This window comes from Cervus canadensis, chromosome 20 (genome assembly GCF_019320065.1).
Source record: "Cervus canadensis isolate Bull #8, Minnesota chromosome 20, ASM1932006v1, whole genome shotgun sequence".
Lineage (NCBI taxonomy): Eukaryota > Metazoa > Chordata > Mammalia > Artiodactyla > Cervidae > Cervus > Cervus canadensis.
The window spans coordinates 1683230-1696069 of NC_057405.1; the positions used below are offsets into that span (position 1 = coordinate 1683230).

Here is a 12840-nt window from a genome sequence, read left to right on the forward strand (position 1 = left end):
ACAAATTTTACTACAATATTTAAAACATTATGGGCTAAAAATATTTATTACTATCAGGATTAAATTAAAAACTTCTGAGATTGGGTGGGAGAAAATGCAAGGAGTAACTCTCATATGTCAAAATGTACTCTAAATTCTTAAAGAATGTTCTTTGAACAACACAAGATCTTCAAGTGGTTTCTTGCATCTTCTGCACTGTGGGTTTGTCTCTGGGGCCTGGATCTGATGAAAGGTTCACTAAGCTCATGGTAAAAATACTCATGATTATTCATAGTTTTAGAAAATAATACAGTAAAATGCCAGGCACTAAGGCAGCATACTTTATTGACAACCATAAAGACTTACTCATTTTTAAACTCTTAACTATCCATAAAACTCTCAGTGGGAAAGGGGGGATCTTTTGGTTAACAGTATAAATCAAATGGCTCAGTTGGTAAAATATCTTCCTGCCATGCAGGAGACTTGGGTTCAACCTCTAGGTCGGGAAGACCCCCTGGAGAAGGGAATGGCAGCCCATTCAGTATTCTCACCTGGAGAATTCCATGGACAGAGCAGTCCACGGGTTCGCAAAGAGTGGGACATGACTGAGTGACTAACACTTGCACTTTCATAAATCAAAACACGGGCATTTAAAATGCAAGTGAAGGTACAAGCGCAGGAGGAAATCACAAACGTTAAAGATCTTTAAGAATCAGATGTGTTTTGTTAAATTTAACTACTAAATAATATAACAAAAATGAAAACGACGCGCTCTCTGTGGCTCCGGCTAGAGGGGCAGAGTGTTGCTGGGCAAGCACTCTTCCTCACACACAACCTTCGTCTGATCCCTCTTATGTCACCAGAGTGGCTGGTAGGATCTGTGCTCCTTGTCAGGCCCAGAGAGAACAACTGGGACAATGAAGAGGAAACACGTTCCTGGAGATTAATTGGACAGGAAGAGCTTTATTCATGAGCTCCAGAAGAACTGAGGACAGAAAAGCAGAGTGTCCGAGGGAGTAAATGAGGTAGAATAGAAAGACGTGCACATTGGGCAAAAGCCAGGAAAAGGAGCTGAAAGACAAACGAGAAAGGACGCACGACCTGGAGAAATACACATGCCTCCCCTCTACAAGAGAACAAGAGCAAAGACGTGTATCTCATGTTTCCTCAAGTCTAAATGAGTTACAGTTATCAGAGAGAAGAAGGCTGCAGTACATAACAAGTAAAAGGCCAACAGGATTCTCTGCTGAATCTGATATTCTGTGTGCTTATGCCGAGATTCTACACCTGAATAAACACTGTCCCAAATCAACTAAAATAGTAATAAAAGAAATATTTGGATAAGAAAATTAAAGTAAGTCCTTAGTAAAATATAAGCAACATTTTCAATAATTTTGGGTCCTTGTTTTAAGGAACAGTTTTGTTGTTGTTGTTTTTTAAAGTCCCTTAGGAGTAAAAATGTGTTACCAAGCTGCACTGCACTCTGAAAAAAGATGAAGCATTTTCTAATTTTTTTTTCGCCAACTTACTTCAAAGAGATGCTGCAAAGGGCTGGACTGGAGTTTTTCTTCATAGCCAAACAGCTGGAAGCCAGCTCCCAGAAGACCTGCCGCAATAATCCAAAAATGAGAAAATTAAAAAATGGAACAGTAGAGAACAGTCATGGCAGCGAACAGGTATGCATCCTAAGGATATTGCAAAACACACACTATCATGTCCTACTACCCCATAAACTGACACAAGTCAAATTCAGTATATTGAATCACAAATTCAATATATATAGAAGGGCTCACTGAAATTAATTCCACAGAAACCAAAAGACTATGAGCTCAAAGGCAGAGTCTGGGACTAATTTATCTTTGTGCTAACAGTGCCCAGCACCTCCCTCCCTACAAGATATCAGTAAACCAAGCATTTACTGAGCAACTACTCTGCAGAGGGACATCGTGCTACCAGGCCCTGGACACAGTAGATGCTCAAAACCTGTGAAAAGACAGTGACGGGAAGTGAGTTCAGATGATGCCTCTTAAAATTTGTAGATGTGAAAATAGACAGGAATCAGATTAGTGTTGCAATGACTAGTTCTCAAATAACTGAAAGTAAGACTCTGATTACTCTTCTCATCTCATTCAAGGTGACAGAATGCTTTTATCTGGCTATGTATTTGTCTTTCACTTGCCATTGTTTTGTTTAAGTTTTTGGTTTTTTTAGTCTTTTCTAAGTTCAAAATTTAGAGATGGTATCAATTTGAACTTTTCAAAAAATAATAGTTGAGGTTTGAAAATGACAATGGAAATTCTCAGTGCAGACTGTGAATATTTATATTCTTAAGGTATTTTGCTAAAAGGTGACCACAACTTTGGATTTGAAGGATACATGTAGCCTGGGCCAAGAGTAATTATAGGCAGTACAATTTGGAAAAATGAATGTGTTTCCATGTCAGTATCTAGCCTCGGATCTAAAGAAGCTGTTGCTGCTGGGCCTCGCTGATGTGCATCCTTCTATACAGGCTCAGCAGAGAGCGGACTGTTACCAAACACAGGGTGGGTAATCTCTGGCGCTTCGACAGGAACTAGAAGGATGACTAAAGTAAGTACCAGCACTATTCACTTTTAAGCAAAAGCAAATGTGATCATGATTCAGGGTCCTGAAAGTTGGGTGTAAAAAGACACCCAAAGCATTTTAAAAAATAGAGATAGGAAAAGTAAAGGCCAATTCCATTTGACATTCAAGCTAATACATTTCCAAAAACTAATTCTGTACTTAAGAACTGTCAGCCGACTTTTAATATGGGATAGGTGAACAGCCAAAATTAACTCTTTAACAATGATGGTTTGATGGAAATGTCGACAGATCATTAACCATAGTAGTCCTTTACAGAAAAACCACTACACTAAAACCCTGTAGCTAAAATTTAATGAATATCATAATCACATATCTGCTAAGGGCTGTGAACTGCCTGAATCAGAAAAACTCATATAAAGTGGATGCCATCTATTAAATCTGACTGTTGGGCTTAGAGCCCCAAACTCTGAGTGTCCACTGTGAGCTGCAGGTGGGTTTTTTAAATGCGAGGCATGTTTTCTGTTCCTCCACAATGAATAGTAAGGGCACTGTTAGGTTCAAGTTCTATCCTTTTTAGTGTCTAAAGAAGATTTTTATTAACTGAGAGGATAACGTTCATAAGAGATCATGATAAATTTATCTTTCAGAAACTCTGATTTCATTTCAGTAGACATGAAACATGGTATTTAGTACTGAAAACGTTACCAAGCCTTTCTTTTGGAATAGACTGTGAAAGACTTCCCCAAACAGATTCTTTCATCATTCTGAGTGCCTATTATGTGCCAAGCACGATGGATACAAGAATAACTAAGACATAGCCCACGCTTTCATGGAACATCTCACCTGGCAGGGGAGAGCAGCATACAAAAGAACACAGTCACAGAAAAGCCCATCTGGGTAGAGCTGGACGCTAGGAACTCGGTGACGTGAGAAGGTGGACAAGGGCGTGCCGGGTGTCAGAGAATGCTTTTCCCAGCTGACACAGGGTCTGGATCTTACAATGCACATGGAAGCTGCCAGAGATTGTAATGAGGACTTTGCATTTTACATGCTCCTAGTCCTTCCCTACCACATCAGCTTCATTATCTTGTCATCCCACACCTTCATTACTGCAGTATATGAGCTGGGAAGAGATCTCAGTAAACTCATGACATTAGAGACAATCTGTGGCATTCAACTGTTTGGGCCTCACTCTTTTCTTCCTCTCTTTTCATTTTGACCAATCGCCCACCCCATGACTTGTATAATTTAAGGGGAAGCCAAAATATCCCAGTTTGTTTTTCCTCTAGGCCACTGGCTCAGGGTATGACAAATCCCATTTCCTATAGGTTGACCCAGGGAGGCTGTTGAGAAGGGTGTATACCTAGTCTTACTTTTCCCCTAATACTTACATCTACATTTAACTAATGCATGTAAGCTACTTTAATAAAACCACAAAAGTCTATATTTTTCAGGGCTTTTTCTGTATATATGAAGTTTCCTTTCCCCAAAACTTACCTGTATGATGAGAATTATTCTAATAAGTAAAATACAAGATTTATGGAAAAGAGCCATCAGGAAAAAAAAAAAAGGTAGGAAGCACTACTTCATCCAATGGGAGTTGGCCCATATTTTGCCCAGATGATCAAGTAACGTGATATTAAAACAAATTAAACTTAACAATGATGTGAAAAATAAAACCTTGAACTTACTTACTTACCAAACTGCATGCCCCAATCTCCAAGATAATTTATTCTTGTTACTTGATGTCCTAAAGCTTCTTTGAGATTTGCTATAAAATTTCCTAGTAATCAATAAAATACATAATTTCTCATTCTTATATGTTTTGGCATAAGAACCATCTAATATCAAAGCATAACAGAAAACTCTCTTGACAAAATTTACTAACTTTTTTTAAAAACAAAAACATTCATTATTGTGTTTTCATCTATAATATGGAAAAGGAGTAAAAATTATTTTGGAGGATGTAATTATTCTAAATCTCACAATTTTCATCAACATTAATGGAGATTATAAATACACAGAGTAATGGTGATTCCAAGTCAATTCCAAGGACAGCAAATAACAGTCTCAGTAATTAACAAAGAATATATAGTTTGGGTGTTCCCTAAAGAACTCAGCCATATGGATTTTTGTTAAGTAGCTCACTCCACCTCCTTTCAATTATGAAGTCCAACCTCTCACGCTGCTCCCCAAATAACGGCACACAGGACTCCAAGGCCTCTACCCTTCTTCCTGCTGATGCAGGCTTGACCTCTGACACCTACTCCGTTCTGCACATACTGCAGAGGCTGGGAAGCTGACAATCACAGACCCCGGAGCCTCCCGCAGTGAGGGTTCCAGAAGTCACGGGCAAGCAGGCCCACTCCCTTTGTGACCGAGACGGTGAGCAGCGAGCTCCCTTTACTTTTCTGAAAAGCACAGTGGTGCAGGCTCTGACTCTTAGTGGCGTCACTTCTGGAGGTCCTAGTGTCCTGTCACTCAACTTCCAAGGGAGGTGAAAGACAGGATGGGGTGACCTCTTTTGCTTCTCTGAATTCTCGAAGGTACAATAAACCAGGAATAATGGTAGGTTCCTGACTCTGGCAGCGGCAGTAATCGAAGAAAAGGCAGAAGCTCCCTTGATGATGAAGTTCTGTGGTAGTTTTGGGCATCATCTATGTAAGCTTAATCCAAAGAGTCTTTAGCACTCCCAACAACTCTGCAAGCTATTCAATATCCCATTGTAAATTCCCTCCTGCTTTTACTAGAGATCTAGTTTTCTGCAAATAACCAATAGGCCTAGCTGACAAGTTACAGTAGCTACTTCTCCAGTTTCCCTACTTCTAGACTTCCCCAAATGACACAGTCCCAGCAACAGAATTCACCTTTCGCAGCTGGCACTGAGACTGTATCCCTCGTTTTTTGTAGTACCTTATTATCTCGTGTGTGCTTAGTCATTTAATCGAGTCCAACTCTTTGCAACACCATAGACCGTAGCCCGTCAGGCTCCTCTGTCCATGGGGATTCTCCAAGCAAGAATACTGGAGTAGGTTGCCATGCCCTCCTCCAGGGGATCTTCCCAACCCAGGTCTCCAGCATTGCAGACAGATTCTTTACCATCTGATCCACCAGGGAAGCCCATGAACACTGGGGTCTCCTGCAGAGCAGGCAGATTCTTTACCAGCTGAGCCACCAGGGAAACACCTATTGGCTTATAAATCCAACTAAATGCCTGAACCTAGGCTTTCGGAATTAGGCCGCCTAATTTCAAATCCTTGCTGCTATACTTTACTAGCTTTCTGGTTTGGGGAGTTACTTTTGGTGTCTGAGTTTCCTCATCTATAACCAACAGGACTTACTAATCAGGGCTACTGTGAAACTAGTTCAGATAACACATGGAAACACTTAACATGGTAAGTTTCAATAAATATTATCTCTTCCTGGTTCAAGCATGTCCCTTAACAACTGTCAAACAAGTTTATCATGCTTTACCCATCAATTACTCCCATGCTTTTGACTTACATAGCTTTTCTTATACAGTATTATTTCTTATATTCTTTTTTGTCAAGTCCTGTCATTTCCTCTCTTATAATGCTGCTGGAGAACTTTGTAACAACGAGAGCTGACTATAGTGCAATATAACCTATTCCACAAATATGGACATTCTCCAAATCTTTAAAGTATTCCAGTATAGATTAAATCACTTTCTTTTAAGTATGCAAAAGACAGATTTCTATACTGGAAGACAGATTACATGAGATAAACTCTAAAGTCCCTTCCAATTCTAATATTACACAATTGTAACTGCAGTTTTAAGATGGGCTACTATATAATGTCAAGTTTTAATAGAAATCATAAGTCTGCTGTACACTCAACCATTACAACCAAGAAGTATTACAGTAATCTTTGTTAGGAGAGTCCTGTTTCAATTTTCAGTCTTGAAAACTCCAGTTAGTACTCATATGACTCAGAATGTTTATTTTTTAAAACAAAATATATGAACAAAAAAAATTGGGAGGATGACTATCAACCCCATATAACTGTTTTCATTTATGCATCTTTCAGTTCTTCTTAATATGCATACATACTTTTAACAAGTTAAAATCAAAATATACATACCTGGTTTCTGAGTCAATCTTTTGGTTTTGAAACAAATTTCTTTTTGTCATTTTTAAACCAATTTTTTTCATTTTGGGGTCATATTTAACTAGCATTAAGCTCATATAAACTTCATTTTTTTTGTTTCTTTGTCCTTTTGCTACTTAAGCATTAAACCATAAGACTGTAATTACCAAATGCTGCTCCAAAAGTCATGTTCAGTACTTTATGTGAAACTAACAGCACTTACCTATGATGGTAGAACGCAAATGTCCAACGTGAAATTTTTTGGCAACATTAGGTGAACTGCAAGATAATTGTAAAAGTTATTTTTTTCTGTTCTACAAACAAGAATTCTAAAATGAATTAGGTCATAGCTATAGTTTAATATAATTGTAGACAAAAGCCTTTGGTAATTTTGGACAAAGACAGTTAAAAATTTAGACATTTAGAGGACTTCCCTGCTGGTACAGTGGATAAGAATCTGCCTGCCAGTGAAGGAGACACAGGTTTGATCCCTAGGCCGGGAAGATTTCACATGCCAAGGAGCAACTAAGCTTATGTACCACAACTACTGAAGCCCATGCGCATAGAGCCTGTGGTCCGTAACAGGAGAAGATACTGCAATGAAGAGTAGCCCCTGCTCGCCAAAACTAGATAAAGCCCGTGCGCAGCAATGAAGACCCAGCGCAACCAAAAATAAATAATTTTTAAAAATTAGACATTTAGAGCAAAGATAAATTAGATCTCAGAAAGAACCATCCTTAGGAAATTGATCCTGTGTCTCAAGAAGGAGTCACGTAACATACACAGAAGCAGCACACTTAGCAAGCGGATACAGCAGAGGCCTGGTAAAAAGAGGAAGAAATTCAGAGAGATTGTTTTGACACAAACAAGGTACGTTATTAGAAATTAAGTTTAGTGCGCTGGTTCTCAATTCTTTAATGTCTAAAAATTATTGTGGACCCCAAAGGAATTTTGTTTATATGAGTAGTATCTATCAATATTTACTGTATCAGAAATTAAAACAAAAATATAAAAATATTTATGTGGAAAGCTTCCCAGGATAACCAGAAATAGAATTTACCATTCCAAATTCTCAAGCAACACATTTGTTACTCTTGGTGTTTGAGAAGTTGCAATTAAGATTTATCGACACCTAATGCTTCTAAAACACCTTCACTCCCCGACAGGCAGCCTGACGCACGTTACAGGCACTGACTCAACAGTCAGAAGAACTGTGGTGTGAGGTACTCTCATCTCTTATTTTTGACGAGAAAATTGAGACACAAAAAGGAAAAAAGATAATGAAGTACATTTGGCAATATCTTGAGGACTCTTGAACATAGATGATGAGCATATGGAGCTTAATATACATTTTCTCTCTTTTGTGTATGTTTGAAAATTTCCTAAGTTTTCAATATTAAAAAAAGATATTAACTAGGACACAGCTAGTTAAAAGTGGTAAAAACAAGAGCTTACTTGTGGTCTGTCTCCAAAGCCTTGTTATTTACCTTTTTAAAGGTATTACAGTTTAAAACCTTGATCTGACAGATATCTGTATACAATTGTGAAATTATGAAACTATAAGGAAATTCGTGTAATCGTTATTTAGAAAGAAAGCAAATATTCTTCTATGGGATTAAAAAATAAGTAATCTCCTGCTTCTAGTCAAGAGAAGAAGAGAGAAGAACAAGGCTTAGGCTTAATTACCCTTCTGCCTTAAACAACTAGAAAACTAGAAAGATCTATGGAACACTGGTTTCATGACATTGAACAGGACGGTGAAGGACTGTGATCCCCAGGAGAAGGTCAGCCAACAGGGTGACCCTCAGGACTGCCTCCTTACTAGCAAATTCCTGAGGTGTAGCTAAAGCAGACCAATCTATACTGTGACAATGTTTATATCAGAACAGAAGAAAGGTTTCAAATCAATAATTGAAGACTCTCCTTTAAGAAACTAGAAAGGGAGGCTCAAACTAAATCCCAAGTAAGCAGAATAAAAGGGAGTAATACAGACGAAGGTTAAAAAAAAAAAAAAAAAAAGACAGAAATTGTGGTATCATAACCGGTAGTGGTGGTTATGTGACCTGGCATCTTTGATAAAACTCATTAAACTGCATGTTGAAATACAATGATTTGCACTGTACTGTATAATTATACCTCAATATAGCTGATTTAAAGGGAAAACTATAAAAAACTAAAAATAAGCTGGCCATGGATGTGCTGATATTAAAGGAATGTAAGATACATTGTCTAAAGGTGTATGATCTCTAGGCGGGTAAGCAGGAAACTGACATCGCCGACTGTCTGAGTAAGGAAACAGGAGGCTCTGGGGCAGGGGGGACACTGCCTTCTCACTGCACAGCCTTTGTCCTCTTTGAATTGTTAAAAACTAAGGTTGTTCTCTAATAAAAATACTAGCTAATAATACAGTTTTTGCATAGCTTTTGCATTTTTAAAAATGCAAAAAAGTACAGTTGGTTTACATTCTATGTTTCAGGTGCACAACGGTGAATCGCAACCTCTAAAGAAAAAGCTCCATTTAAAGTTGCTGTAAGATGCTGCCCCGTGCGGCACGGTCCATCCGTGCAGCTCGTTCAGACGCGGCAGTCTGCAGGTCTTGCCCCGCCCCGCCTCGCCCCTCCCCCTGGGAACCCCAAGTCTGTGCTCTCTGTCTGTGCTTGTTTCTTTTCTGTTGTTTCGTTAGCTTAATTTTTAGATTCCACCTATAAATAATAACATGAGCATTTGTCTTCCTCTGACTTATTTCATTTAGTACAATGCCCTCCAAGTCCATCTCTGCTGTTGCAAATGGTAATTTTCATTCTTTGTTATGGCTGAGTGGTATTCCACACAAACCTCATCTTTACCCATCCATCTGTTCATGGACACATAGATTATTTCCATATCTTGGCTAGTGTAAATAATGCTGCTGTGAATGCTGGGGTGCATGAGTCTTTTTAGTGTTTTTTTTCCTTCAGATATATACCCAGGAGAGATATTGCTGGATCATATGGTAGTTTTATTTTTAGTTTTTTGAAAAACCTCCATACTGTTTTCCACAGTGGCTTTACCAATTTCCATTCTCTCCAACAGTGCACCAGGGTTCCCTTTTCTCACATCTTTGCCAACATTTGTTATTTGTGACCTTTCTGATGATACCCATTCTGATAGGTGTGAGGTGATATCTCATTGTGGTTTTGATTTGTATTTCTCTGATGATTAGCAGTGTTGAACATCTTTTAATGTGCCTGTTGGCTAGAACTTTGATACTTTTTCTTTAGAATTAAAAGAAAAATCTGTCTAGAGCTTCAAAAAACCTCCCTTGAAATATCAATTTGACATTCTCTGGCACCACATTCCTACTCAGAAGGGAATACAATGAGATGGAAAATACAAATTCAATTCCTTTGGCAACCAAAGTAACTACTATGGATTACAACTTGGATGCTTTACTGGAACTCTGAAGTATTACTTCATGTAATTTCCTCAATCTTGTAAGAAAAGAGATATTATTACTCTTATTTTCCACACATAAGAGACTAGAGAAATAAACTGTTCCATTCTAGACGACTGAATCAGTTACTAAGTGAAAACTGGTACCCTGATCTCCTGGACTCCCATCTTCCCAGAGGTCAATTTGTTTTGTGGGTACACTTCACATGGAGGAACAGCAGCGGGTGGGGAAACACGTGTTGGTACAAGAGAAGAACGGCTGCCGCTGCTGACTGTGCTCCTGAAGATTAGATCTGAACACAAGAGGAAGGGCTGGCTCAGGAGAGAGGCGACCGCTGCTGACGCTTCAGGTCTTACTCTGCCCACCGGGGACAACCAGAGTCCAGGGCAGACAGCCACCTACCCTGGCACTTTATCACACTCCTCCTGGGTCTGACAAAATATGGGGAAGCTAACCATATGTCACTGTACCACGGAGGCAGTAAAGGTTAAACATACAGGATTCAGAGTTAGCTCTGTGACTCTGGGCACGCTCCTTGACCTAGCATCACCATCATCATCTCAATTTAAGGGCCAAGTTTCTACTTTTCAAAGATTTCTTTTGATGTGGACCATTTAAAAACTCTTCACTGAACCTGTTACAACACTGCTTCTGTTTTATGCTCCGCCATTTTGGCCCCAAGGCGGGTGAGATCTAAGTTCCCGACCAGGGACCGACCCTCAGCCCTGCACTGGGAGGAGGGCTCTCAAGCACTGGGCCCCCAGGGAAGTCCCTGGGGCAGTTTCTTGAACCCAGAGTTTCTCTCTCTTCACTCTGGGGTGAAGTCACCTGGTCTATTAAGGATACTATACATTTAAATAAGTTCTCTCTTCCCCCGTCTCTCATTTTCAGAAGAAATTCAGGAAGGATGTTTCCTATCACTTGTTACCCTCCCATCTACCTCTCTGTCTCTTTTGAAACCACAGTAAGAATCACAGAATCTGGAACACTTCTAAGGGAGGAAGCAGCTCTAGGCCCGCACCAATGCCGGATGAAACCTAAGAGAAAGCAGAGACGACGGCCGGGAAGCGGACTCTGCTTCCATCGGTGATCGGGCGCTTGCGGAAGTCCCAGCGTTCCTTAACTCCCTGGGGACAGGCTGAGAGAGGCGAACCTGTGAGTGAACACACCGCACTTCAAAAGCCGCCAGAATGCAACTCAAATGCAACAGGCTATTTTTAGACATTTCTTATCATCATAAACAAAAATGAGTATTATATGGGAAATAAAAGCTCTGGAGAAAAACCAAAGAATCAATGACTAAGCAAGACTAGTCTTGGTGTTTTGATTTTGGTTGGGGAGAAGGGATGGTAACGAGGAAGTGAACATTAAGGAGCACGGGTGGCAACTTCTCACGTTTCAAGAAACTGGCAACAGCACTATTTCAAGGGCGAATGTGCAGTAGCAGATACTATACCACCTTCCTCCTGATATTCCCCTACTGCTGGTTAGGTGAGAGCGAGGAGCGTAACAGTACTGAGGTGCCTCCCCAGAAGGGTACGTATGCTGCATCACTGTAAAGACAGAAGGAAAAGAATTCAAAGTGTCCACACACTCTCTGCCACTCTTTCATTAAGAGATATAATCTACTTCCCTGCCCCGAGTCAGGGATGATCTTGTGGCCTGCTTTGACCAGTGGTCATAAGTGATGGTAAGACCAGATGTTTTACTGCTTTGGAGTCCTGAGCACCTTTGTAAAGAGGCATGGCTACTCTGCTGGAGAGAGAATACAGACAGATGGCTGGCCAGTCCACAGGTGAGAAAGCAGAAAAGTAAATGAGTTACCTGGATTTCTAGCCCTAGTATAATGTCTAGATGACCAGAGTTGCTTAAGTGGCCACAGGCAACCAAAAAAACCATTAGGCGATGCTCTCCCCAGTTTCCTGGTCTATACATGAAACATAAAACAACTGGTTGTTGTTCTAAAACACTCATCAGTAGTGTGGCAAACTTTTTCTTAAAGAGCCGGACAGTAAATATTTTAGGCCATCTGGTCTCTATCTCAATTATTTGTCTATTGTACTCAATTGCCATTAGAGTATCAAAGTAGCCACTCTGACAATAAGTAAATGAACATCTAAGACTGTATTCCAAACTTACAAAAACACAGCAGGCTGGATTTTGCCCATGAGCTAAAGCTTGCCATTCCCCGCATCAAGTTTTGTAGTGGCTTGTTATGCAAGAGATCACTGAAACGACAAGCAGCTTTCTTTGGGGGACGGCCTTAGTGTAGCTCCTCTCTGCTGTGCGGATGACTGCAGAGGTCTCTTTGCTCTTTCGACGCAACAACTTTAAACTTTAAACATCCTGATTGGGGCACACTGGTGGCACAAGATTTACTCATAATCTGTATCTGCTCCATGAGAAGGTTAGCTTACTCAGCAATCAATCCTTGTCACACACAGACGAGTTTACCAAGTCTTAGAGGGTCTGCTTTTTCTAAGAACAGGATTGAGTGGCAGAAGACAGTACAAATAAACCCCATTCACCTCTGATTATCCAGGTGCTAATCATAACTAAGTTTAAGTTATCACAATAAATTATGAGTTAAGAAACTGGAAATCGTATTTACCACATCCACTTAAAAAAATCTTCCACAAAAACATGTACTAAGACAAAGACTCTAGCAAGTTCTAGTTAAGTGAGAAAACAGCTCATCGACACTCTTCCTTAGCTTTGAATAAGGCAAATACAATTTCTCCAAAAAATGGTCATGA

At 39.8% G+C, this 12840-nt stretch overlaps 1 protein-coding gene across 4 annotated transcripts in view; it reads right to left on the bottom strand.

The window, feature by feature from the left end:
* The window catches only part of RARS2 (arginyl-tRNA synthetase 2, mitochondrial), a 67752-nt gene that overhangs the window by 23407 nt on the left and 31505 nt on the right, over nt 1-12840 (bottom strand). For all 4 annotated transcript variants that reach the window (XM_043439725.1, XM_043439728.1, XM_043439727.1 and 1 more), the window contains 3 exons: nt 6875-6930; nt 4244-4327; nt 1509-1585 (listed from right to left, as the gene is read on the bottom strand). In XM_043439725.1, the coding sequence (XP_043295660.1) occupies nt 1509-1585; nt 4244-4327; nt 6875-6930 (217 nt within the window). The remainder of the gene's footprint in view (nt 1-1508; nt 1586-4243; nt 4328-6874; nt 6931-12840) is intronic.